Below are 25,387 nucleotides of genomic sequence, written 5' to 3' on the forward strand. Positions count from 1 at the left end.
CTGCTAACCATACTCCTTTGTTAAATAATTGCTCCTACTGTTCAACCGTTACGCTTAATGACAAGTAGTCTTAAAGTGTGTTAAGTATGTTGTACGGGTGTGTTTTAAGAATTTCTAGATTGCCGGAAGAATCCAATAACAGCCAGGCACTTGCAATAGCGAGAACTGAAGTACAACCATACCTTCTATTCATGCAACAACATTGACACACAATTTAGATGCTACTTAAAATTATTTTACTCAGAACAAAAAGAATTTCAGCACTTTCAAGAGCAGATTAATATAATCCTTACAGTTGTATAAACACTTTAACTGGTGTTTATATAAAGTGAATATAATCCATTCACGAACTAGCAAGCAAAACAAAATATGGTTTAATATTATGCACACTATTAAACACACAATTTCACTGATGAATCCCCTCCTCTATTAGGTTTCTAATTTGGAAGTCTTTTGTCTGAGGTCATTATTTTGTATAGTGTAAGGGCCTCGTTTTAGTACCTTTATGACTCAGCCCCACCGTCATAAGACTTTACTTGATTTTAAGTCTTACTTGAGAGCTTTCTGGCCAACGTCAAAGATCGCATATGCATTTTTCGAGTAATATGTCCATGTCTGGGTTAACTTTTAGAAATCGAAATGTAAAGGACATATGTAAGACAGACTGATCGAGAACACATTTTGCTTTGCTGTTTGGGAGACCGTGTAAGTAAAATTTGTTGCGGTTGGGCACTATCAGTACCCTTATTCTTCCTATCAAATGTATCCAAATTCAGTCATCGGGTAAGACATAAGTAGTATTTAATCATGGTGGAGGGATCGTAAACAATAGTGTACAAATGGCCATTTTTGAAAAATATTTATTTGGCCTCTTTTGAATATTAGAACTCTTGTTTTTATATTTTATTTCAAAGACATCCAAAACCTACCTATTTGATTATGTTCTTTCGCTCACATCTGCATCTCTCTCTCTCTCTCTCTCTCTCTCTCTCTCTCTCATATATATATATATATATATATATATATATATATATATATATATATATATATATATATATATATATATATATATATATATATATATATATATATATATATATATATATATATATATATATATATATTTGTTTTCTGTTTCTTTTCAGATGAAGCAATACATTATTTTAAATATGCATAATACATTTATCGGAATAGAAAGAGTGTAGAATGCAAAGATGAGTCATTTTCAGATCATGTTTGCTCTCTCATGAGCATTCTTATAAAGGCCAATAAATACTACTTACCAACAATTTCGATGCAAATAAGAACTAGAATGGTAGCTGGACTGTACTTCAATCGTATGAGAAACGGCACCATATTTATCAGCTTTTGCTGTGAAGTTTTGACCTACAGTAAATGACATGCCAAGAAGTAAATATCTTTGTACAACGTAATAAAGGAAATACTTATTGTAAGGATTTGAACATTTTGTGAATTAGGATTTATAACAAATAGCCATCACGTTAATTTTGCTTTCAGCATCGATAACCGCAGCCAACATTTAATATAAATGACCCTGTTTCTCTCTTTATAGTTATCAATGTAAATTAAGGTCCACCTGGGCATATGTAACAAGATCAATGCTAGCGTTAATTTCATCAAAGATGATGAAAATAAAAAATGCAAGTCTGTAATTAAGAGGATATTTAATGTTAAGCCAGATTTTAAACTGCTGCGTCTATTTAAAAGACTTGACTATGCTGTAAGGAAGTCAGACAGGGCAAGTCCCTAATTAATACTTACAACCTCTGTCACCGGATAATGTTCAAGTGCACATTCGAAGACTTTTGTTGACGAGACTTCCGTTCAAATATATGTCATATTTATCTCCTCGGGGAAGAGCCTGACAGAGTCTCCACGAGGCAAGGGGGTAAGGTAAGAGACATTCTGTTAGTTCCAACTGAAATTATCTTGTATCGTGGTCACATATTTTGGCGTTTTGGCGCATAAAATAGCAATCATATATTTATTGACATTGCGAACAATGCCGACATATCTTCTTGTCGCTTCTTCCTCTAAGGTGATAAATTGATTTTATTGAACCTCCGAAGGCTAAGTAATTGTTGTGTATGGAAGCACAAAAAAGTTTAACATATTTTCTTCTTTGCTCGTGGACTGTTTCGGGGTAGGGAGGAAACATAAATAATTTTCTAAAATGGGATTTGTTTTATGTACAGTATCAGGAATAATGTGCTGATCGTGTCTCGTTTTAGGCTTAAAGGAGGGTTTTCACCAAAATCTTTAAGCTAAATAAATCATATTGTAGGTTCATAATACGAATTTTCCTCTCTCAATATTTCTAAATAAATTAGTCGATTTTGTCAAAAGGTGTGTATCTTGAGATGCATGGCTTTGTGACAAATTTACTGTTATTTATCATCCTTAGCTGCTTTCAAAAACTTTGCAGGCTGACAAAATGATTCAAGTACAGGCATAATAAGTGGCTCATGGCTAATATATATATATATATACGTTTTTTTTGTGAATTAAAACATATATTCGAAATATTTAACATGTGTCTTCTACGTGGATTAGCGAGTGATTAACCTTTAATTGTTCTTGGGTCTAATTTTAATTTTTAATGGGACTCTACTATGCCAATTCTTACGGACATTAGAAGTCTGGCCAAGGACAACTTCTAAAAATCATATTAGCGACAATGCGCGAATTAAAAAAAATATCTCTGTTGACTTGTGTTATGCAGCTCTGAATGATTTCTTTAAGAACCTCTGTTAATGTCTGGTTTTTGTTCAACATTCCCAAGGCGATAATAATACTAATTCTAGGCCCAGATTTTCAAATGAGGCAATATCAAACAGAGTATAATACTAACCATAAACCAACATTTCTAACATCGGGTAATGTTAAATATAGAATTGTCTAACTCTGAAGAATCTGTATTTTAAAAAGTAATATAACCCTTTATACAGCTCTCTGTAATATATGATACTTATTAATGCTATTTAAATTGTATCAATACCACGCACTGGTGACAAACAGGGATATCTGCGACGTATATTTTACGAGTTACCAGATTCGGTTCCTTTTATATTTATATAATTATCTTGGACAGTGTGCAGGGCTAAAAACTGCGATACTTAGTTATTCTGTGCACCTCTGTTAATACGTTACATTTACAACAAAACAGGTAATTTAAATTTGCGTCTCACCGTTGACGGTCTTTGGTTAAGCGTTTAGCCCATGACCACGTATAAACTGTACACACTTCCTGCATGTAATAACATAAGTAGAATCATGAAAACTGAGGGGGGGGGGAATCGAACAAAAATGTTAAAGTTGTATTATTAAAAGTTGTCAATATTACCTGTATTACTAACCTTTGTTCTGAATAAGTTGAATTGTTACTTATTGTTTCAGCTAGAATCATCAAACTTCGTGATCAGATTAGTATATTTATGAATACTATAATCTCCAACTAGTGAAAGTCGCTTAGACCTTTATTTCAGATGATCAGATTTTGTATCGATGTACGTAACACGTCCTCGTTTTAAAGTAGATCGCTATAACAAATACAACACGTTCTAAAGATTTTGGTTAATTTTGTGTTTAAGGTACTTTCAGTGACACTGTTTATGATAAAACATTGGAAATAGTTGATTGGACGTATACCTGTGTACTACAGCCTTTTTCCGAAAGTCGAAAACTGACCTATATGTCAGGCTCACACTTAACAGACATTAATATACGTTTTGCCCTAGTTTATATATTTTTCACTCTGTGGCGGACACAAGAAACTTAGTTACTGGATGCATCTTTCATTTCTTCAACGTCATGCCTTTTGTGATTTGCTTTACCCTTTTGCATTTACGTTTATTAATGGAACCTACAAGTTAAATGTTAAAATATGTTTAAACAAATACGAGAAGGCTTTAAATATATTGCTCACTAGTTCCTTGTTATCCCTGTTTCAATGCTCAACGCGTATCCATATAAAACAAATATGAGAAACGAAATATTAATCGATAGCTTGCACTATCGTTCCAATATCGTAGCGCAGTAACAAATTAAGACTATTCGGCCATACCCTGACAAACTAATGAAATCAGTTCAAAACATGCATTTATATGCAGAGATGTGGCGCTAACAATAATAGCTGAAGATACTGAGAAACCTTTGCTATACAGTTCACCGGAAAATTAAATCCTTTGAAAAGATTTCTCAGAAAGAATTTTCGTTCATGAAATTTTCACAAAATGATATACACGTGCATTTGGAATGATTTTAAACTGGGATCAATTTTCCATAAAATGAATATGATATCATAATAAATACAACAATTGGCCATTGATTTAAGATACCTCGACCTTGTTATGAAAATCGTTGTGGAAGTTAGATCGAAGGGAATTTGTTCAATAGTTGTCATTCCTTAGTATACAGAATTTCGTTCAATCCATCATATTGCATTGTTCACTGCTATTGTTATCTTTGCAGATGCTGCTGATTTGTTTTTTATCATTGTTCCGCATTATATTTCTCACATCATCTCTTTCCTATTATCGGCAAGATGCAAACTACTTTCCGATTAATAAAAAACCCAGTGTACACCTACCGCCTGACACGCTGACTTCCCATTGCAACAATATCTTACACGATGAGAAGAAACAAAATGCCTGAATTATCTGATTGTAAATATTACAAATATGGCCCCTCATATCCCAAAGTACCTCTCCGGTAGCCTATTGGTTAAAGCGTCCGCCTCGGATGCGGGAGGTCATGGGTTTGATCCCCGGCTGAGTCATACCAAAGATATTTAAAAATGGATTTAACAGCTGTTTTGCTTGGCGTTCAGCATTAAGAGGGTAGTGTTATGATTGGTCGGCCTGGTGTCAGGATAATATGACTGGGTGGGACATCATGCTACATGTTTGCGGCATGATGCCCCAGTGCTAAACGTCACTATAAACTGCCACACTGCAGACATCTTAAGGATATGCCTGAAAAATTGTTAAAGCTACGTTAAAAATCCAAATCACACACACACACAAACATACACACACACACACACACACACACATGCATGCACACACATCCCAAAGTATTTTATGAGATACTCTTAGCTATTGCTCCATACACAATGCTTCAAAAGCTATGTTTCCTTGATGACATTGAGTTATATTGGCATTGTAGAAAATAAACATTGTACGTGTTCATGCAAAAAGACCAATGAATGCCTTCCCTCTAACAAATTCAAAATGGAAATTTGTAACACAAATGATTTTTCTAACGCAACAGCAAAAGCTACCCAAAAATGATCTAATACAAATATATGTTCTAATCATCACTGTAGACACTGCATTAAAAACACGCCCTTTCAGACAAACGTTGAGAATCCAGCATATATTCTCTGACAAATGAGCATTTCATTTAAGGTCGAAAGAGCTGTCTCAGCATCTCAACTAGCGGAACTATGACCGAACTACTGGAACTACTGGAAGTTGTAAAATATCAAGCACAAATGGACACAAATGACGATCTACGTAAAAGATAAAGCGAAAGAGACCTTGAAAAAATAATAATTGTACTGTTCAAAGCAGACCGTAACGCGCCTAAAATATTAATCGTTTTCAAACGCGAACCCATTACTAAGTAGATTATGACTTCAACGGAATTTTTTCAAAATAAACCTGCCATAAAACAATGCAAAACATGCAGAAACGTCGTTCAAAAGAAGTGTATTTTAAAACAAACACTGAACACACATTCCCGTAAACAGTTTCACAATGAAATACAAAAGACAATGTTATCAATGTCATTCAGATCAAGGTCATCTCCACAGAGTATGTTGTGGAGGAGGAAAAATCAATCAAGAAGACAAATTTGTCACAGTCTGACTGGCACACCAACCTATTACAGAAAGGCCAGCAGCAGATTTTTCTCGCAGTATCCGGTATCGAAGGAAGCAACCTTACCGTGACCACAGTAATTGACCATTGTAACTGGATTCTGCGCATCAGAATATAAAAACCTGCTAGCTTGCGGGCGAAAAGAGACAACTAATTCGACCTAACGCTCAGAACCATGAATTCTGAAAGAATTCAATCCCTAATATGTACTGAAATTCCGGAATAAATTAATCTTGGTGACTCTAATGTTATAAGTAGTATATATGCTATATATTAGCGGGTTGGGCAACCCTTGTATAAGCTGATGATTTCTTCCTTTGACCTTTTAGTAGTTTGTAGTCTGACTGTAAGATCACATACTGTACTGTCGTCATTTTCACAAACAAAGTTCTCAGTGAAATAACTTACTGATCGGTCCCTTTGTTGAGTTTTATCTTCATAGATCAACGCAACCACAACATTTTAAAGTGCATACTCAGATGTGTTTTGTGTATTTGTTTGTTGCGTTTGTGTGCATGTTGCTTATTCGTATTGCTGGCTTTTACAAATGTTCTTCGCCGATTCAGAAACTATCAATGCTTAGTAAAACTATTCTTGGCTTTATGTTTGGTTAAATCCTCGTTCTTGAGATCTCTGATTGATCCATGTAACATTGAAGGATATATCTGCTATATACCAGATAATATAGACTGAATTGTAGTCTTTATCATGGTATTGCCAAACACTACACCTAAATAGAGGTCCGTTCTATATCTAGATGCTTGTGCATGTTTTTTTGGCATGGTTCGTATTATTAATGTATCATATAAGAGATCGTTTTCTGCTGGTATATTGCCGTGTCCTTCTCTATCTGATTATAAATATCGAAAGTTAAACCAAAACTCCAGTGTCTGTAAATCTTAATGTGCGGAGTATTAAATGCCTTGAGAAAATTCATGCATTTTCCGTTAACAAAATTAGGAGAAATTGTAACCACATACACACACATGCACAGATATATATATATATATATATATATATATATATATATATATATATATATATATATATATATATATATATATATATATATATATATATATATATTCAATGTATGTGTGTATCTGTGCAGATAACATAGCATACGTGTATGTGTGTACATTCTTACGGACAGACATACAAACTATATATATATATATATATATATATATATATATATATATATATATATATATATATATATATATATATGTGTGTGTGTGTGTGTGAAAATAAATACTATATTTTACGAAGAAACACCAACAAACGTATTTGCCTATGTATAATGCATTATATAGAGAGAAATATGGATTGATGTACGATAAAAACATAAAATGTTTGCTTTATTAAACGTTTGCCTTTCTTTCATAACGAAGAATGCTACTCACTCTGCACAATCTTTGATAAATAAACACCTGTGTACATTTTTCGGATATTATTCCTACTCCGACGATAATGGATGTTAAGAATCCAACTAAATAGTTTCAGCACTTGGCCCCTTTGCGTTGTTCTGTGTGTTCGTGTGTGTGATAACTTGTTATAGTCCATCTAATAAATGTTTTGATTTTAATATGAACTAAGTAAAAAGTACTGGTATATTGTGCTCGTTTGTGTTTTCAGAAGCATAAAATTGAAATTGTTCATTTGAACATTTACGTTGTCCAATCTTCTCTTTTTGGTCCTTAGTCTTTGCACGTTGTCAAGATCTTTAATTTCAGAGTCTGAAGGTAAGAATTGTTTTTACATATTGTCCACAATCCTATACCTAAATGGACTCGCTCGATTTTACCGGGGTTCGGGATAATTTAACGATTCAATTTTGCAATAAAACAAGTTTCGTATTTAATTTATAGATATTATAAGCTAGAGTGTTCACTCCTTCTGTTCATTTCCAGATTTTGATCGGTAACGGCATTGAAACACCAACACATGATCGCTCACATCATGCAGACATACGTACAAACATACCAAAGAAGGTAGATTATCTCCAATTCTGGGTGTAAATCATATAAATTTAAGTGAGCATAATATGTTGCCTGAAATTGCTATTTTCCATTAATTTACTCCAGTTTTTAAAAATATGTAACCAACAAAATGTACAAGCGCATACAATTTCAGGTGCTGCATTCGCTACTAAAGTGGAAATTGGGATAAATACAATTATCTCGACGGGATCTGCCGGAATTCTCTTTTGTTCACTACGAAGTTATTTTAGTTTATGGCCTAAAATGAGATTTCGTACCATGTCCTGGCTTCTGCTATTGATTTGTTGCGGCTTCTGCCTTTGCGATGAAGGATATTTCGGAGTTGCTCACGATGGTTTCCGGAAACTGTGCGTCGTTGTTACCTTACCGGGAAGACAAAACGGACCTGATGCTGACATCTTCCAAACTAACTGGAATAAATATTTGAACATTGCAGGTGAAAAAATATTTCACTCTTCAGATATGAATGAGCAATTGAAGGTCGCAGAGGAACACTGCAAAGAATCAAAACCCGACAATGATACTATATGTGCTTTCAGAGACTTTTCTGTCATCGGTAACCTTGTTGAACAGGACGTCAGAAAACTACAAGAAACACTTAACTTCAAGTTAGATTCTGCTTGGTATTTCTATGCCCATTACATCCAAGCATGGTTCCAGCATCCTCGAATGACTAGGCTTGACTGTGGTCCAACATTAAAATACTTATGGTTGTTTCTGGCTAAAATGTCCCGTTTACCATCCTTCGATTTATTATTTAGTATGAAGTCGGTGTATGACAATACCAACACCAAAGGGCTTCGACAAGAGATTGATAGATTTTGCCCGGTTTCATCTACACAACAGATCTGCGAAATTAAGATATTGACAAACGCAGCAGATAAAGTAGACAAACTGCTGACCTATCTTGGTCGAGATCAATGGGACAACAGCGCCTCCGAAATACTGAAAAATGCAATGCGGTTACATTTCTATGCAGTAAAGTTGACTTTTCTAAAATTACACCCTTCCTCAGCAGCACGGGAGTTCTTATCCACAACAGAGAGCGAAGTCAATAAGTGGATGAAGGAGATCACCTTGTATGTATTTGACTCCCTTCAGAAAAATCGGATTGAATCTTTTAGTCGAGTTATAGAGCTCCTTCCTTATACCGTCGACCTGCCATGTGATCATGCTGCTGAATTCCCATCCTTGAAAAGGACCATCTGCACGTTCAACAGTATGATAAATTCCTTAACGCTATATATTGCTAACAAGAACGCAACAGGTAACGTTAAACTAATAAGCACAAGCATTGATTATGAAAAATTTCTACAAGAAAAACGATTTGAGCAGATTTTGAATATTGGTGAAACAACACAGTATACTTTGCTAAATGTGGCCCAACATTTGAAACTAGAGATGAAAAAGAACTTTGGAGAACTCAAGAAATATTTTCAACAATTAGCTGAGTTCGATTGGACAAAAGCAAGAGCCGATATAGCATACATAGACAGCACATTGAGCAAGTACAAAGATGCCTCAGATCAATCAACCAAAAAAATGGATAATTATATGGATCAGGTAATAAAAGCAGCATTAGCTGCAGCAATCGGGGACCAGGTAGAGGCCGTCCTGAAATTATCATTTGCGATAGCGGAAGCATGTAATCCATTAAAAGCAATATTTGCAGGTGGAAGTGCCACTGGCATCCTTGACGCAACTCAAGGAGTCTCTCAGGCCATGGCCAATGTTGCGAAAGCAGCCAAACTGAAAGATGCTTTCGACACCCTCATCAGTGAGATCAGAAAGTTTGTTGACAAACTATCAAAAAACGAAATATATTTAAACAATGTCGCCAGTTTGATAAACAGTCTAAAGAAAAACGCATTGTCATCATCGTCGTCATCACCGTCCTCAATAACATCAGAATTTGAAGCTCAGAAGAATAAATTCCTGGATGAATACAATAATTATACTCCAGCTGTAACAAAGGATGACTTACGAGGAATAACGGTATATTGGGAGAACCTTATCGATGAAGCATGTGACATTCTTGATGCAACCTCTGGGACAGTTTCCGGTATAACGAAAACAGTATTAGCCGCACAAAGAACCTGTCCCAATGCAAAAGTCGAGGTTCAGAAGCTGATCGCCACTTATGAAGAGATTTACGATTTCCAATTTAAACTGATGGACGCTCTTGTGGCTTGTATGAGGGCTGTCACAGCATACCAGGCGGCCAATATTATTAATTTAGACTTTGACGCAGCAAACTATAAGAATGCTGACAACCCTGAAATATTCGCAGAACTAGAGATGCTATCGGCCTTCTCAATGATCTCCTACAAAATATCTATGCTAACTGCCATAGACTCGTACTGTGACTTATTGACGTACACAGAGGGACATCTACCACGTGAATGCATTGGCGCGGGGACATCAATAACGGCTCTTTTAAGTAGAACTAAATTGACATGCTCGACCATGTTAGAATTTCAGCGCATTCCAACAAAACCATCGGGACCAGGAGATAAGGCCTATATTAGTCTGAAAGACCTGTATGCTGGGCAGACTGCAGTATTTAAGATTCCAGACAGCCAGTGGTTAATAGACCACAGCTGGATTTCATCATCCGAAAAAAATGACAAGATGTTTGTTCAACGATTTGAGATTTACCTTCCAGTTGTCAGCAAGACCAAGAAACAGGTACTGTTCATTTATAATTTTATATCGGAGTCCATTTAGAAAATTGAATCCTTTCACAATAATAATAATAATAATAATAATAATAATGATAGGTAGTATATATATATATATATATATATATATATATATATATATATATATATATATATATATATATATATATATATATATATATATATATATATATATTCATTACCACAACTAGTGTAAGGATCCAACAACACCAACATAAATATTCAACAATTACACTAAGTTATCCTTTTCATACAGCGAACTTGGTTGGTGTTTTGTATTGAGTTTACTACTTTACTGAGATAAAAACGACAATTTGCCAAACAACTGGGAAACCTGAGTAAGAGGAAAATAGCGAGTACTATGTACATGCAAGACAAATACAGAACATTGCAAAAGAACCTGACATTGGCCGGCAAATACTATAATTAATGGACTCAGCATGTATCTTTAATATGTAGTTTTGAAGTCAAGAAAGCGGGTCATGTAAGAAGTATACTTCAGCAAGTTGAAAAAAACCCCACACAAACAGCATTAAACTACATTCCCACCTATAAAGTTTGATGACATGAGGTAAAACACTTTTACGACTATCAGCTGTATATATATATATATATATATATATATATATATATATATATATATATATATATATATATAGTTACGACTCTAGGTTTTAAAATAAATAACAGTATAGAGCGAAACGAACAAGTTTAGTAAAATCTTAAAATAATTTATTTCTGTTTTAAGTTACAAAAGTAAAAGATTAAGAGACACAGTTTTGCAAATTAAATCCCACGTATTCCTAAATGTCCTATGATAAGGCCAAATTGATTTAATTTTCCTTATGAATTCCAGTAATCGTAAATGTCTTGATGTATCACAATGATACCATCAAGAAATTTGTTTGAATGCGTTCTCAATAATCCCAAAGTACTGTTTTGTCCAGGACATCAATAAACCCTTTGTTATTCCAATGAATAATTTAAACAAATAATTCTTCTAGAATTATATCTAATCACAAATGCAAACTCTGATCATTGGTTCCCTAATACTTATATGAAACAGGAAGGAATATCTGTTTACCAAATAATTTATATAATCCCTACTCGATTTTCGTCGCAAAAGAACGTTCTGGAAATCTTAATCATTTCCACAGACAACTCCATAACCCTTGAACTCAAATTCTGGGAAATATCTTGTTTACCACTTATAATGGTGAGAAAGTTCAAGTATGTAGAAATTCTATCCACAGACTATCAGTCACAAAGATGACAAAAATCACGCATGCAAAAATTCAACCTAAAAATTCTAATTCACATCCATGACAAAAGACGGGAACACATTATTCACACATGCACAACAAAATCATAACTAACCGCCACAACTGAAATGGGCATTCTGTCCAGTCCTTCTATGACTGAAACCTTGCGAGAACCACTATGGAACGCACACATTAAAAACGATACTGAATACTACAATTTTAAACTCGTGGCACGTTTGGCCCAATTGAAACAATCTAATGTTCCTAATGTAAGCTTAACAAAACTACTGTCGTGTATCAATTATTAAATGACACAATGTTTGAGACATGACTGAAGCTCATGCATATCCAGTGACCCTTTACATTGTATTATTAGTAATGGTATTTCTATTATTTGTATTGTTAACCAGTTTCCTACAACAGACATTACTTATTCCATGCGAGCATAAGATGTACGCAATTAACGAGGCTGCTCTATCTAATTTGAGGTTTGTGGTGAAGCATTATCCAAAAAATGAAATCTAATTTCTTGGTGTACGATGGTTTTTGTCATGAAATTCTCTGGGAGGGTAAATTTATGGACCAACTGACGAAAACATGAAAGAAGGGTCTTACTGTACACTAAGCAAAACGTGCAAGACAATAGCTCCTAAGCACCAATGTTAATTGTTGATATCTAAAAATAGTCTCGTTTTATGCATAAATGATTAGTCACCAGAAATGAAGAATTTTCATACGGTTCAATTATTATTTAAAGCGAAGCATCAAATCAAGCCTAGTTCTTGTGACAATGGGTTACAAACGGTCTTTTTTAAATTCAATGACGCGTTACGTACAGCTTTGTTACGGCCTTTTTGCAAGCAACAACTGGTTAAGCCCGAGTTTGTTTCTTGCACAAGCAAATACGGGTTAGTTGCAGCTTTTTATCAACCAATAACGGGTTACGTGCGTTCTTTTGTATTAAGTAAAAACGAATTACCTATGACCTATTCCCCAAATACTTATGTGTTACGAACAGTCTTTTTTCAAGCAATTACGGGGTACTTATGGCTTTTGTTAAGCAAGTAAGGGTTACATACGGTCTTTCGTTTGTGCGATAGCGGGTTACGTGCGACTTTTTGCAGAATACTATACTGGATTTCCATACAGATAAAGCCTCGAAGATATCATAAAATAATTGTGCATATGGGTTTATCTAAATTAACCATGAACTATGTAATTAAGGACGGTTTATTACCCGATAAGATTTTCTTTTAGCAATTGTTTTAGTTGCCGTGTATTGGTACCAGTGCTTTTCTCGGCCAACAATGCTAGTTTTATTTGTAAGTGCGGTGCAAGGATACGAGTTAAGTGTAACATATAATCTAGAAAAGTGATAATAGTAAATAGAATTTCGAGTTCTGTGTTACCGCAGTTGTATTTCATTTACATTTGGCAATATTATTGAGTATTTATCAGCTTAAGTTCATGTTTGTTAACAAGAGCTGCTCCAAGAGCTTTCCAACTTCAAAGTTTGTCGATTTGATCTAAGCTACAGTGAAAATTGAAAATATAGTTTAAACAACAACATGTAGGAGAAACACTCCCCCCTTCACAGTTCTTTGATTAAATCTCTATATTCATTAATTAGTTAAAACCCACACCTGCATTTCTCAAATCTTAGTGAAACGGATCTTTCGGCGACAATCGCCTCTTACCTGTTGTATAAAGGACGTTGACAAAACTAAGAATTCCGAATGCCTGCTACTAGTCAAAACTAAGATAATGGGACACGTGTCAATTGTCACCAATTTGCAGAAGCTGTCAAATTACCACACCATGGGGCCATATTTTCTGATTTTATGTTGCGATGTTCTGATATGAGAACAACAGCAAATACGCGGTACATGTGATCTTATTGGATAGTTTAAACACAACTGTATGATACAGATGCAAGGTCGCTGTTTGCATAGCGGACTTGTTTTTCTTGGTACGTACGTCAGAATCATTAGTAAGCAGGTGTGCATAATATAAAGTGATCTCAATTGTTATTTACATCGAAATTTCATTATAGTGGCCTTAAATTACAGGTGTCCTTAAAAAGTGTTTCTTCCTTTGAATCAAAAAGAAAATATAAGTAACTATATATTTACACATGAGTAGATTATATTTTTTAATGAAGATTTTAACGAATCATGTCTATGAACAAACAAGTTCCATGTGGGCAAACAATAAACGCAAAGAGGTAAATATAACGATGGCGAGTTATATAAACTAATGCGATATCATAAGTAATGTGATATACATATATGTTGTTTAAGCGTATATAACGTAGAAGCTAACTATGTTGCCTTTATGTTCAAGGTTCAAGTTAAAGTGCAATCAACTGGTGGAAACCAGCTTACACCGCCTGAGGGCACGGAATATGTGATATCTCCCAGGCCCACACTCTGGTATACATACAGAGAAGGAGAAAGCGGGAGCGAGTGTCGGCAGGTGGAATTTCCCAATCCTTACAATGATAAATGCCGAAATATGCCTAAAATATGTCCAGTAACAAAAGGTAGTTTAAATAATGCTATAAAGTGTATACTTAGTTACGGCATTTCTTAGGTCTATGGCAATACTCCACATTGATGTATTTCACCCATTAAAAGAACAAACATTATGGCAGTGTCGGAAATAATTTAAAGTATTTCAAATTTGTTGAAGCTTTAAAACTTATCCTTTCCTTTTTCACAAATTACTCCATCCCCACCACAGTTCCACTAGGAACAGATGCACAAACAAAACGGAAGGTTGACCATTAGCAGTAAGATGAACATTATGCCAGGATTCTGCATTATATATATATATATATATATATATATATATATATATATATATATATATATATATATATATATATGAAAACAATGCTCTACTTCTAAATCCTGTGCTACTTCACCAATAATAGCATTTTCAAACTAACACCATGTTTAAAATAAAATTGTTTAAAACAGCAAGAAATTTCATCCGTGACTTTTGACATATCTATGTACGACCAGTGAAAGCATTTTCTTTATTCTTTTGGATATTACGTAGAACACAATATGTACAAAATAAGAGATGATCTATACCGAAATCGTTTTCGTAAACACGTTCATTCTTTAAAACTATCCATATTTGATAAAAGTTCAATGGTATAAAGCTAAGAATTTTAACGATGTGTCTATCGGTATTATTTTGTTTCGTTGCCTGTAAAGAGTCTGACATTTGTCTTGTAAAGGATTTTAAACGCATCGTCGTTGGTGATGTTTATGATTTTTGCACTTTTCCATGTATTCATTTACATGTTTTTTTTTTATTTATTTGTGTTGTAAATATTTTTTAATATAAGACGTACAATACGTGTGTTTATTGAACTCGGTAATGACTGTTTTATTGTGGTACAGCCTAGTAGATCTTTACGAGGGAGTGGTTTAGTTTCAACCTTGGCGATTAGAAATAATGATTCATGTTCACTCACCGAGGGACTCAAAACGCGCAGGCAATCTGTAATACATTTTGTCTGGAGTTTTGTACTTTAGTTATATCCCTCTCGGGTTAGGTATTTATTACATCCGGTATGTAATTAAGCCGCTGGACAAGAAGATAAATGCTATCATCACTAATGATACCATCTTTGCCAAATGCTTTTTATTGTATACAATATATATATATATATATATATATATATATATATATATATATATATATATATATATATATATATATATATATATATATATATATATATATATATATATATACTTAACGTGAGAAAATATATCTGTATATCCGGTCTTATCACTATTAAGAAAAGAATTGCTAGACGGAGACCGGAGAACCATCACAATACATAATTTTATATAGAACTATTATACTTTCCACAATTATTTTTCTTTACGTAAATAAAAAAGCATAACAAAATATAAAAATTAAATACAAGTTAAAACATATCAAATGGCCAGTCCTAAAACCAAATATATGGCATAATTAAAACAAGATATTATACACATAGAACACACGCAGGACATTAGATTGATCCTTGGCCAAGATCACTAATTTAGGGACCATGTGATAGAAACCATCCGCAAGATCCAGTGTCTCATGAGGGACGTATATGTCATAAAAAGTATACTAGGAAGGAAAACAAAGGTACCAGTTCCAGGGACCTTGTGAGTACGACACACCGTAAAACAATAAAATGCAAATAGCAAAGAGCATCCCCATAACAAAAATAATAAATACTTTTTTCTTTTAAAATTCTTTTCGATTTTTGCAGAAATACAAAACCCCACACAATTTGAGATACAGAAACACACAAAAGCCTTTACAAATTTTAGAGGGCCATAGCTCTAAGTGATATCTGCATACCCATAATGCCGCTGAGTTTAAAGCTGATTATGATTACGAGGTCGTCGAATTCTGGGGTTTGTGTAACCCGATTACTGCGGGGAATGGTAACATTGGTTCGAAGTACAGTATTGGTTATCTCATTGTGAGGGTCCAATGGTTCTGGACCAACTGTTTTGCGGGACAAAAAGGTTCTCGGGGGATCCTTTTGTGCTCTGGAAGGAGCAGACCGAGTGAGGCCGTTCCTTGATTATTTGATAGCTGTGGAATTGGAAATATCTCGTAATCGTCGACTGGATCCCACGGGATAAATAACTTCGTATATTCCATATTAAACCAAACATTTAATATCACTCTGTATGTGAAAATCAAATATATATTCATCATACTTGATGAACTATACGTTGCTCAAATGTGTTCATAAATTTCATACATGGGTCATACCTAGTGATAGACCAACATATCAGTGGTATGTGTTGTTAATTGCGTAAACTGATAATAGAAGTCGAGAGATCAATACATCAATTGTGTTTGTTAATTATTCCATTTTTCGATTATATCAGATGATCACAGCTATGGATAGATCCATACACCAATCATATTTTGTTGAAATTAAGATTGTTTTGAACGTATTCTGTTCATTGTTGACTTTTGATCGAATTACAAGGTGTTAGATAAGTTCATTATGTGTTTACAGTATAAATAAACATCTGATTCACTGAAAGCTATATAACCCGGTCTCTTCCAAGATAGATTATCATAATTTTAAGAGCGTGATACATTCACAAAAATCTGATATCAAGCATTATCCCAAGAATTCTGCACAACAGCTAGGAAAAATTAAAAAATTATGACCGTATGCTGAAAATGATTATAAAACAGTAGTTTAAAGTCTGATATTTACATATTTATTGTTAAATATAAGCATATCTTTTAAACATGTCTTGCATAGATGTGCAAACTCAAATGGTATTTTAATATGTTATAATAAAGAGAATTCATGGATATATAATTCCTGTCTGTTATTTTTGAATAATTTGCTACATGGTTAAGTACTGCTTGGAAGTCTAAATACGATAGATAAGAATACATGTGGGTTAAGTCGACTATGACATTTTTATGCTGAAACACATTAAGTGCTAAATTATTTATGTAAATAAATTGGAAGCTTTTCTTAAGCGTATTTTCTAGCGCATGAAAGTCGTTACAAAGACACCACCGGTATGTGTCAGGATATTGTCTGTAATAAGAGTTAACAGTCAGTTCCTAAATTTATCGTATGCTTATCGTATGCTGAAAATGACCGCATGACCGTCGTTACAAAGACACCACCGGTACTTGGCAACATAGTGTCTGTAATAAGAGTTAACAGTCAGGTTCCTAAATTTGAGTAAATAAGATTGTACTTGGTATTTCAATAAATTACATTGAAGCATTTTATCACTCATGCCCCTTAATATTGTTTAAGGAGCACAGTAGCATATCATTGTTTGGTTGAAAAGCTTTGTGAAACGTTGTTGTAGTAATATACTGTGTTGTTTTCAAAAACTACTTTCATTGTGCTAGTTGTAGAAGTTATTTTGGTGTAATATCATAAGTATTGTTCGCTATAAGTATTGTTGCTAGTAATGAAAATGTGTTAAAATGTTTTATCTGGCGCAATTTTAAAGGATTCGTTTATCATATATATGTTTGAGTATGCCATAGGATAAAGTCAGTGGCTGTGTATAGGAAACTCTTGAAAATACTATTTCTCACTGTTAAGCCCGTTGACTTTCTAAAAGGATCTTAGTTTTCATTCCTATTCATGAGATAGCCAATAATTGTTAAAAGCGCAATAAAACAGACAAAAACAACAAAATGCTGCATCGTTTCAACTTAGTACTGCAAATGTATTACAGCCTGTGCTACAGTTCTATTACGGCCTGTGCTACATCGCTCAAAATTTACAACGCTGAGAGTTTGGTTGTGTGGACCACAAATCATTTAAAACTTCTTGGTGAGGCTATGGTGTCGTCTGTTTCATAAATGTTTTCGTGCAACAGCGTAGGATGTTGTTAGGAAAAAGAGATAAATAGCATTATGTTGCTGGCGCTGAAATTTAGTAAAACAATGTTTCGGTGGTTTTTGAGGTGTTGTTCCAAAATTGTTTAGACGGGTGGTGGAGGGGTCATATTACTACTGAGATTACCAGGTTTTGCTATTTTTCTACTGCGAAGGGACTTGAATCTCTGGATTGTGAATCTATGAACGGATGACATTTATTAACAGCCCTTCTACCAATTCCCATGGGATTCAGGCAATGTCTATGATAAAGAAAGCCTTGACAACAGATGACACAATATTCGTATATGTAACAAACATTGGCTCCATGCTGCTCGGATGAGATGAGTATATTTCCGAAATGCATGTTTATCTTAGTTTCTTCGGATGTTATAGTTTCCATTTAATTTTCTCTTTCTTTCCACAGAGTTACCTGATTGTGATAATCGAGGGAACATTTGCCCGTCTATCTATACACAATGGGATATTAATATTTATGGTTACGAAAACGCAAATCTGGCTGTGCCTTCTACAGATGTACCTCTCAGAGTTGCGATACAACTCTGTTCTCTTCGAGAGTCAGAATCTGCTTTAAAGCAGCTGTGGGACCACAAAATTGGACTTTTAAAGTATGCCTTACCAATATTCCTGAACAAAGAAGCATCCTCTAGTAGTGAACAATATGAATTCAAGTAACCCGGCACCTAGTTGAGTCGATTTTACATATATAATATTAAGTAAAATACATACACAGGAAATATTTGCTTTACATAAACTGTTTATCATTTACATTTCTATTTTTCAACTGTTCCCGTTGGGCTAGTTACCCTGAAAAACCTCTAAGAACTTTTGAAACCCAAATGCTTTTTCATTTACAAGGTGTTCCGTTTATTTGGATTAATATGTCTCTTGACAGGTTACAGTCAAACACTGAAAATAAAATTGTGAACATTTTTATCACCATTTGACGTAAGATTCGACTTCGTTTCCAAAACTTCTGTATGTTCATTTATAAAATGTAGACTATTAAACGGACATCATCGGTCCATGTTTACAACATATTTCTTATATCTCTGACTTAATTTCTAACAACGAAATCTGTCATTGGTTTATATGTGTGCTAAATTTAAATAAACATTCAAATTTTTGGTTCAGGATTCTGTCTGCTCTGGGACAACCAATGAGTTGGCAAGTTTACCATTCTGAGGCATCCAGCACTAAGGGCAGATGTTGTGGATCAAACCAATATTACGATGACTCAACATCCAAGTGTACAGCGTGTCCATCAGGCAGTGTAGACAGATACAGAGGTCTTTTATGCGGTAAGCCTTTATTTTACTGTCCATTCAGATTGAACGTAATGCTCTGTTCTGCTGAGGTGTAGTCTATATGATGCAATTTGACTGCCTACAGATTGAAAACATGTGCAAAGTAAAGGACATGAGTAAAAATGTATTAACGATTAGCAACAGTTCAGCACATTGATGGCTATGTGATGCAAATTAGAGGTATTTTTTTTAAAGTTTCAGGTCGGTTTGCGGAAGTTGACTCAACCATATTTTAGATACCCAAAGGTAAATGTACAGAGGTCAAATTAATTTATTTCCCGAAAAGAAAATCTTACTCGTTTTCTTTATGTTTTATGCAGATCAAACGGTATTACAATATTTTCTCCAAAAGATTAAACGAAACTTAAATATAAACATAAACGTACTTTTAGTGGTTAGGTAAGCAGCACATTAAATATGTGTAATCATTTGTAAAGACGCTTTCCGCTGATTAGATCTTACTTTTGATTCAGCGTTTGAGAAAGCTATCTTCTCTCAACATTCCGATTAACAATGATTATACAAAATATTAAAGTCAGCGACAACTTTTGTTTTTCGTCACCTAACTTGTTTTCCAAAATATTTTTATCTGCCGTTGTTTAGAACGTGTTATGATTTAATGTTTTTTTTTTTTATAGTGTCAACGTTTTAGTTAATTGTACACCAAATGCTACTTTGGTGATTTGCTGCTATTTTCCAATCAATATTCCTGTAATTTTAAAAAAGTCAACAAAAAGATCAAATAACCCAGCAGCAACAGCGTTTACTTGTGTGCTCGGAAAAGAGCACCTAACATGCAAATTACCTTTCACCGTGCATAGTTAAAGGTAGAAAGTTGGAAGTTAAAATATTCCTGTTGGTCAGGGACAACACAGTATTTTGCGAGCTGTGTTACAAACATATGTGTGGTGGTATATTTACCATATTCAAAGGAAGGTTCTTGGTTGGCAAATAATATTGATTCATTTTCTCAGAAGAATCCCACAAACGGAAAAAAATGCAGACAATAGTAGGTTTGAACTTGAAATCATCTTCATATTATCTCTGTCGTCAGTACAGGTACTACTAGATGTAAACGTGGATATTTCACAGGGTCGGAATCTAACTACCGGCAGCTACAAAGGAATGTTTTGTTTAAAAAAAAACTAGTCGTGCAGCATACTATTTTCATCATTTTGAATGTTTTATCTCGGAGAGGTGGAGAATATGATGCAAGCATGTTTTGCGGGTCTCACCACAAAACATTCAGTAACTTTACAGAATTTTAAGAACACGGGCAATTAGAGTTGAACTTATTCTCAATGCAAATTCACTAAGTGACAATGGAATCTTCTGAGCTTTTCCCAGTTATTTTCTCACGTGTATTTTCTGCCAGGTTATATTATTTTTGTTTCGCTTTAAAATGTTAAAAACCAGCCGTCTATTATGCAAGTCTTAGACGCTTTTATTTACAGAAGCAATTTCAGTCAGGACTGATTTTAATACATGTATGGCAGGATAGCTTATTGAAATCATGTGTACTGTTTTTTGTAAGCATCGCTTTTAACAAAGTTTGCAAATTTGCGACACCGCTGAGCAAATGTATTTATGATTAATAAATCTCCTCTTCCAAAAGTGTTAGTAGATGATTGCAATTATTAAAGGCTAGAATGAAAAGGACACTTTATAGGCATTAGTCTTTCTGGTAAAATCTCTAGATCGGCCTAGTAGTTAGAGCGTCATCCTCAGATACGGGATGTCGCTGGTTGGAACCCGGGTCCAGTCATGCCCAATACTTAGAAAACTGGTGCTAATCAGCAACCTTACTAGGTAATCAACATTAAAAGGCTAGTGTTAGGTCTGGTCGACCTGGATCAGGATAACGTGACTGGGTGGGAAATCATGTTACATGTTTGCAGCATCATGCTCCAGTGCTAGACATCGCAATAAGCTACCACAACGCAGACATAGTAGTGATATGACTGAAAAATTGTTAAAGCTACGCAAAAAGTCCAAATCACACACATGCACTTTCTGGTAACATTGGACATTTCAATATTTTGTTAAACGAGGCACAAACACCCAGTATATATATATATATATATATATATATATATATATATATATATATATATATATATATATATATATATATATATATATCACTAGAAGAATTTAGATGATCAATATCTATTATGGTTCATATACTACTTCTGTGACTTATAAATTAATTGGAGATAATTTGTTTTCCGATTTGTTTCTTCCAATCTTGTGTCTGCATGACTTTATTCTAGGCGGAGCTTTCTCCCACTCTCGTACAGTGACGCAATTGATCGGGCAAAATCATCACTGATATTTCACACAAAAATTATATTTGAGGTGTCATTTACACCGGTTTCTCACGAAGTCTGTGTGGAAGGAACAGCGGCTTCAATACCTACGTTCCTTTTCTATGGCAATTATTGCATACCCAATAAGGGAAGAAATGAAGGAGATATCGATTTTTTTTAAGCACATTAATTGAACCCGAGTAATGCTTTGAAAAATTGGAAATAAACAATATTTAATGACGACTAAACACTTGCGCAAAGATACCAGTATCCTGATGCAGTGTGCTTCGTAATTCATTTAGTTCAGAAATTCAGATAGGAATCAATCTTCCTTTTGTGTCACAGAATTAGGCAAAGAAATAACTTGGTTTTGTCTGAAAACAATTAGACTATTTCTTGTTGTACATACGTACAACGTTATATAGGGTGTTGTTGTTTTTCCAGGTAAGCGACTGTATATCATGTACCTAGCCACAGCTTACTTGTGTCGGTTATCATGACTAACATGAGGTGCACGGGTATTCTACCCCGACTTGTACTCACTCTCCTATGGATTTAAGTAAGACGAATCACGAAAAACCACACTGGTCGTTTTTGGATCACGTCAGGGAGTATACACTCTCCTTTATTCTCCAGCCATAGGGGTAAGTGTTAAATTTACATTATATTTATTTGATAGGCGAAGCTTATTCGGTTTGTACTGTGTTATCGCGTAATAATGTTTATTACAACGCAGATTTTTAAAAGTAATATCATATATATATATATATATATATATATATATATATATATATATATATATATATATATATATATATAGAAATTATGCATACACTATTATGTCCCATTTGGTTTTATTATAGCTGCGTATGTGAATCTGTAGCTGCGTCTGTGCGTCTGTGTTGGCAGCTGTGTCTGTGTTGGCAGTAGCTGTGTCTGTGTTGGAAGCTGTTTCTGTATTGGAAGATGATTCTGACTGTTTGTAGCTGACTGTTATAGTAGCTGTCTATTATGGTAGCTGACCGTGTCTGTAGCCGTGAATGTATATGAAATGTTATAGTGAATATAACTAGAGCGGTCCGAAGCTGTACGAAGCCGTCTAAAGTTTCATGGAGTCATCTGGAGCTTCCAGAACAACGCTGTCTGTTGTGATAGCATTATTGTGAATCTTAGTCGTGATAAGATTATTGTGAATCTTAGTCATGATAAGATTGTTTTGAATCTTTAATTGTGTCAAAGATTATTGTGAATCTTTAGTTGTTTCAAAGACTAATTTTTTTAATGTTTATAATTTTGTTCTTGTTGAACAACATACTGTTTAAGGGGTAAGTGCAGTCCATGAGGGTTCTTCGATCTGCACTTCATTTTATTCAATATTTGTTTTGTTTATTTTCAATTGTATTTTTACATCATATATTCATCATTAACTCATTCATAAATTTCCATCTTTTTTACATTGTGTTTGGCTTGTTCATTTCATCCAAAAACCCACTCGGTTACAATTCTGTGACATTTTGTATGTATCAACAGTACTTGATTCTTTTCATGAATCTATGACCAAGCATTTAGATTCGTTTCTTGATTCCCTCTTTTTCTTTCTCCCCATTATTTCCTTTGGAGACAGTCCTTATGAAATATATTTAGAAAAACGATTATATATATATAAGAACCATCGCAAACAGAGTAGTAGAAAGTATCACTTGCATGGGAATGGTCAAAATAAATAAATAAAACTTTATAGCCGATCTTAATTGCTTTCTTTGCAATAATATATATATATAAACCCTGTATAATTTATCATAATATTTGCCCACTAACTGAAAGCAACATTATCTATATGTTTAAAGGGGTTATGGTGAAAAGACAATCGTTTTGCTAAACGTTTATAAGACAGTTGTTGTTCAACATGAATACTTAAAATAACTAATACCATCTGAATTTACGTCAGAGGCAACTAATTATTTAACATTATGCGGAACCAACTAGTAATATTAACAAGCTTAGTTAAGAATGTGAAGGCCCTCACTGGCTGAAATTAGGTACATGTAAACTATTGACCTACTTTGTTAGAAAAAATAATAGTGAACACACTTTGGGCCTATTTTGGTAGACGCATTCTATTTTGTTACTGAAACTAAGCTGACAATTTGTTTTACATTTACAGGAAATGAAAATCGATTTGTTCCAGCACCGACCAGCAACATCACATTTTCCTTCGTCAATGCGCAAACTATGTGCACAAAATCCGGCACAGCCATTGCTTCAACGCAAGCTATGCAGAGAGCAGTGGCTCTAGGATACGACGCATGCGAATGCGGCTGGTTCTCTGAAAGAATTATGCAAGCACCTAAACCGAATGTCAACTGTAAAGAAAATGGCAGCTTCAGTACAATAACGTGCAGAAGCAATAACACTTGGGGAGTTTATTGTGCCAATAACTTCTAGAAAGATACGTCTGCTGTTCAAGTCAACAAAGATATTCGGAAAACACACCGTCGGAACGTAAAAATAGCTTGCAAAAGAGCGAGTTTTAAAGTTTGGTTAACCAGAATGGTCACATATGATTACTTATGTAGTATACAATATATAATATCACAAACCATTGACAAATATGTCATTTCCTCTTAATCTTTGAAACTTAGGACTGAGTGCAGCTGCTTTAGCTTTCTCGGATAAAAGACAATGGATTATACTTCCAACAAGCAAGGCACTTTTAAATCCGTCACAAATTTCAAAATATTGAACAACCCTTAAGTAAAATAGAAGAATATAGAGCTCCCAGAAGACTACTACAATTGTTACACATAAAACATATACAAGCATGTTTACACCCTATTAGTGTTTCTAGCGTAAAATAATCTTACGACACAAGAGAAACAATGCAATTTATGTCACCTTAAATTAATTTCATTTTCATTTCACTTATCAAATTTTAAGATCTAAACTTATTTCTTCTCTGACTATATTTTAAAGAATGCGATAAGACTTTATTTCTTTATAATTTTGTCGGGGTCGGTTCTTCTTTGTGCTACTGGATTAACCAATCTTTCATTACATTGTGTAAAATAACAATGAGATTTTTCCCGTGTCTGGGTCATATTATCTATATGCTGCTTATTGAGATACGATTATATTAGAAGCAATAAAAGGCATCATACATAAGTCTTTTGTTTGGCTGTGTTTTCCTTATGTTTTTGACAAGACATTTATCAGGCTTTAGCATTTTCAGCTATTATTTAGGAATTTTCTCAAATACCGATTGTACATCAAAAATGAAACGCTGCTGCCTACCTAAAACACTATAATTATTTCTGTCTGCCTTCTTTCGATCGATCGACCTAAATTATATAATTTTAAAGAACATAAGAGATGATTTAAAGATTATAAAAATGTTTCCGAATGAATTAAATATTTGGAATGTCAATTTAAATTAGAAGGAACATCACCGAGTTATGTGCACTTAAGTCCGTTTGCACTTAAG

The 25,387-nt window shown here is 34.1% G+C and overlaps 1 protein-coding gene across 1 annotated transcript; it reads left to right on the forward strand.

Annotated features, from left to right (window-relative positions):
• Positions 1 to 1,805: 1,805 nt before the first annotated feature.
• LOC149794484 (uncharacterized) lies at positions 1,806 to 25,066 on the forward strand. The gene is made up of 6 exons (XM_089968734.1): positions 1,806 to 1,914; positions 8,040 to 10,594; positions 14,214 to 14,412; positions 18,697 to 18,898; positions 19,425 to 19,591; positions 24,071 to 25,066. The coding sequence occupies exons 2-6, from the start codon at positions 8,150 to 8,152 to the stop codon at positions 24,349 to 24,351; spliced, it is 3,294 nt and encodes a 1,097-aa protein (XP_089824860.1). The 5' UTR covers positions 1,806 to 1,914; positions 8,040 to 8,149; the 3' UTR covers positions 24,352 to 25,066.
• Positions 25,067 to 25,387: the final 321 nt, after the last annotated feature.

The sequence above is a fragment of the Sinohyriopsis cumingii genome, chromosome 8, assembly GCF_028554795.1.
Source record: "Sinohyriopsis cumingii isolate HCF-2022 chromosome 8, ASM2855479v2, whole genome shotgun sequence".
In the NCBI taxonomy this organism is placed as follows: domain Eukaryota; kingdom Metazoa; phylum Mollusca; class Bivalvia; order Unionida; family Unionidae; genus Sinohyriopsis; species Sinohyriopsis cumingii.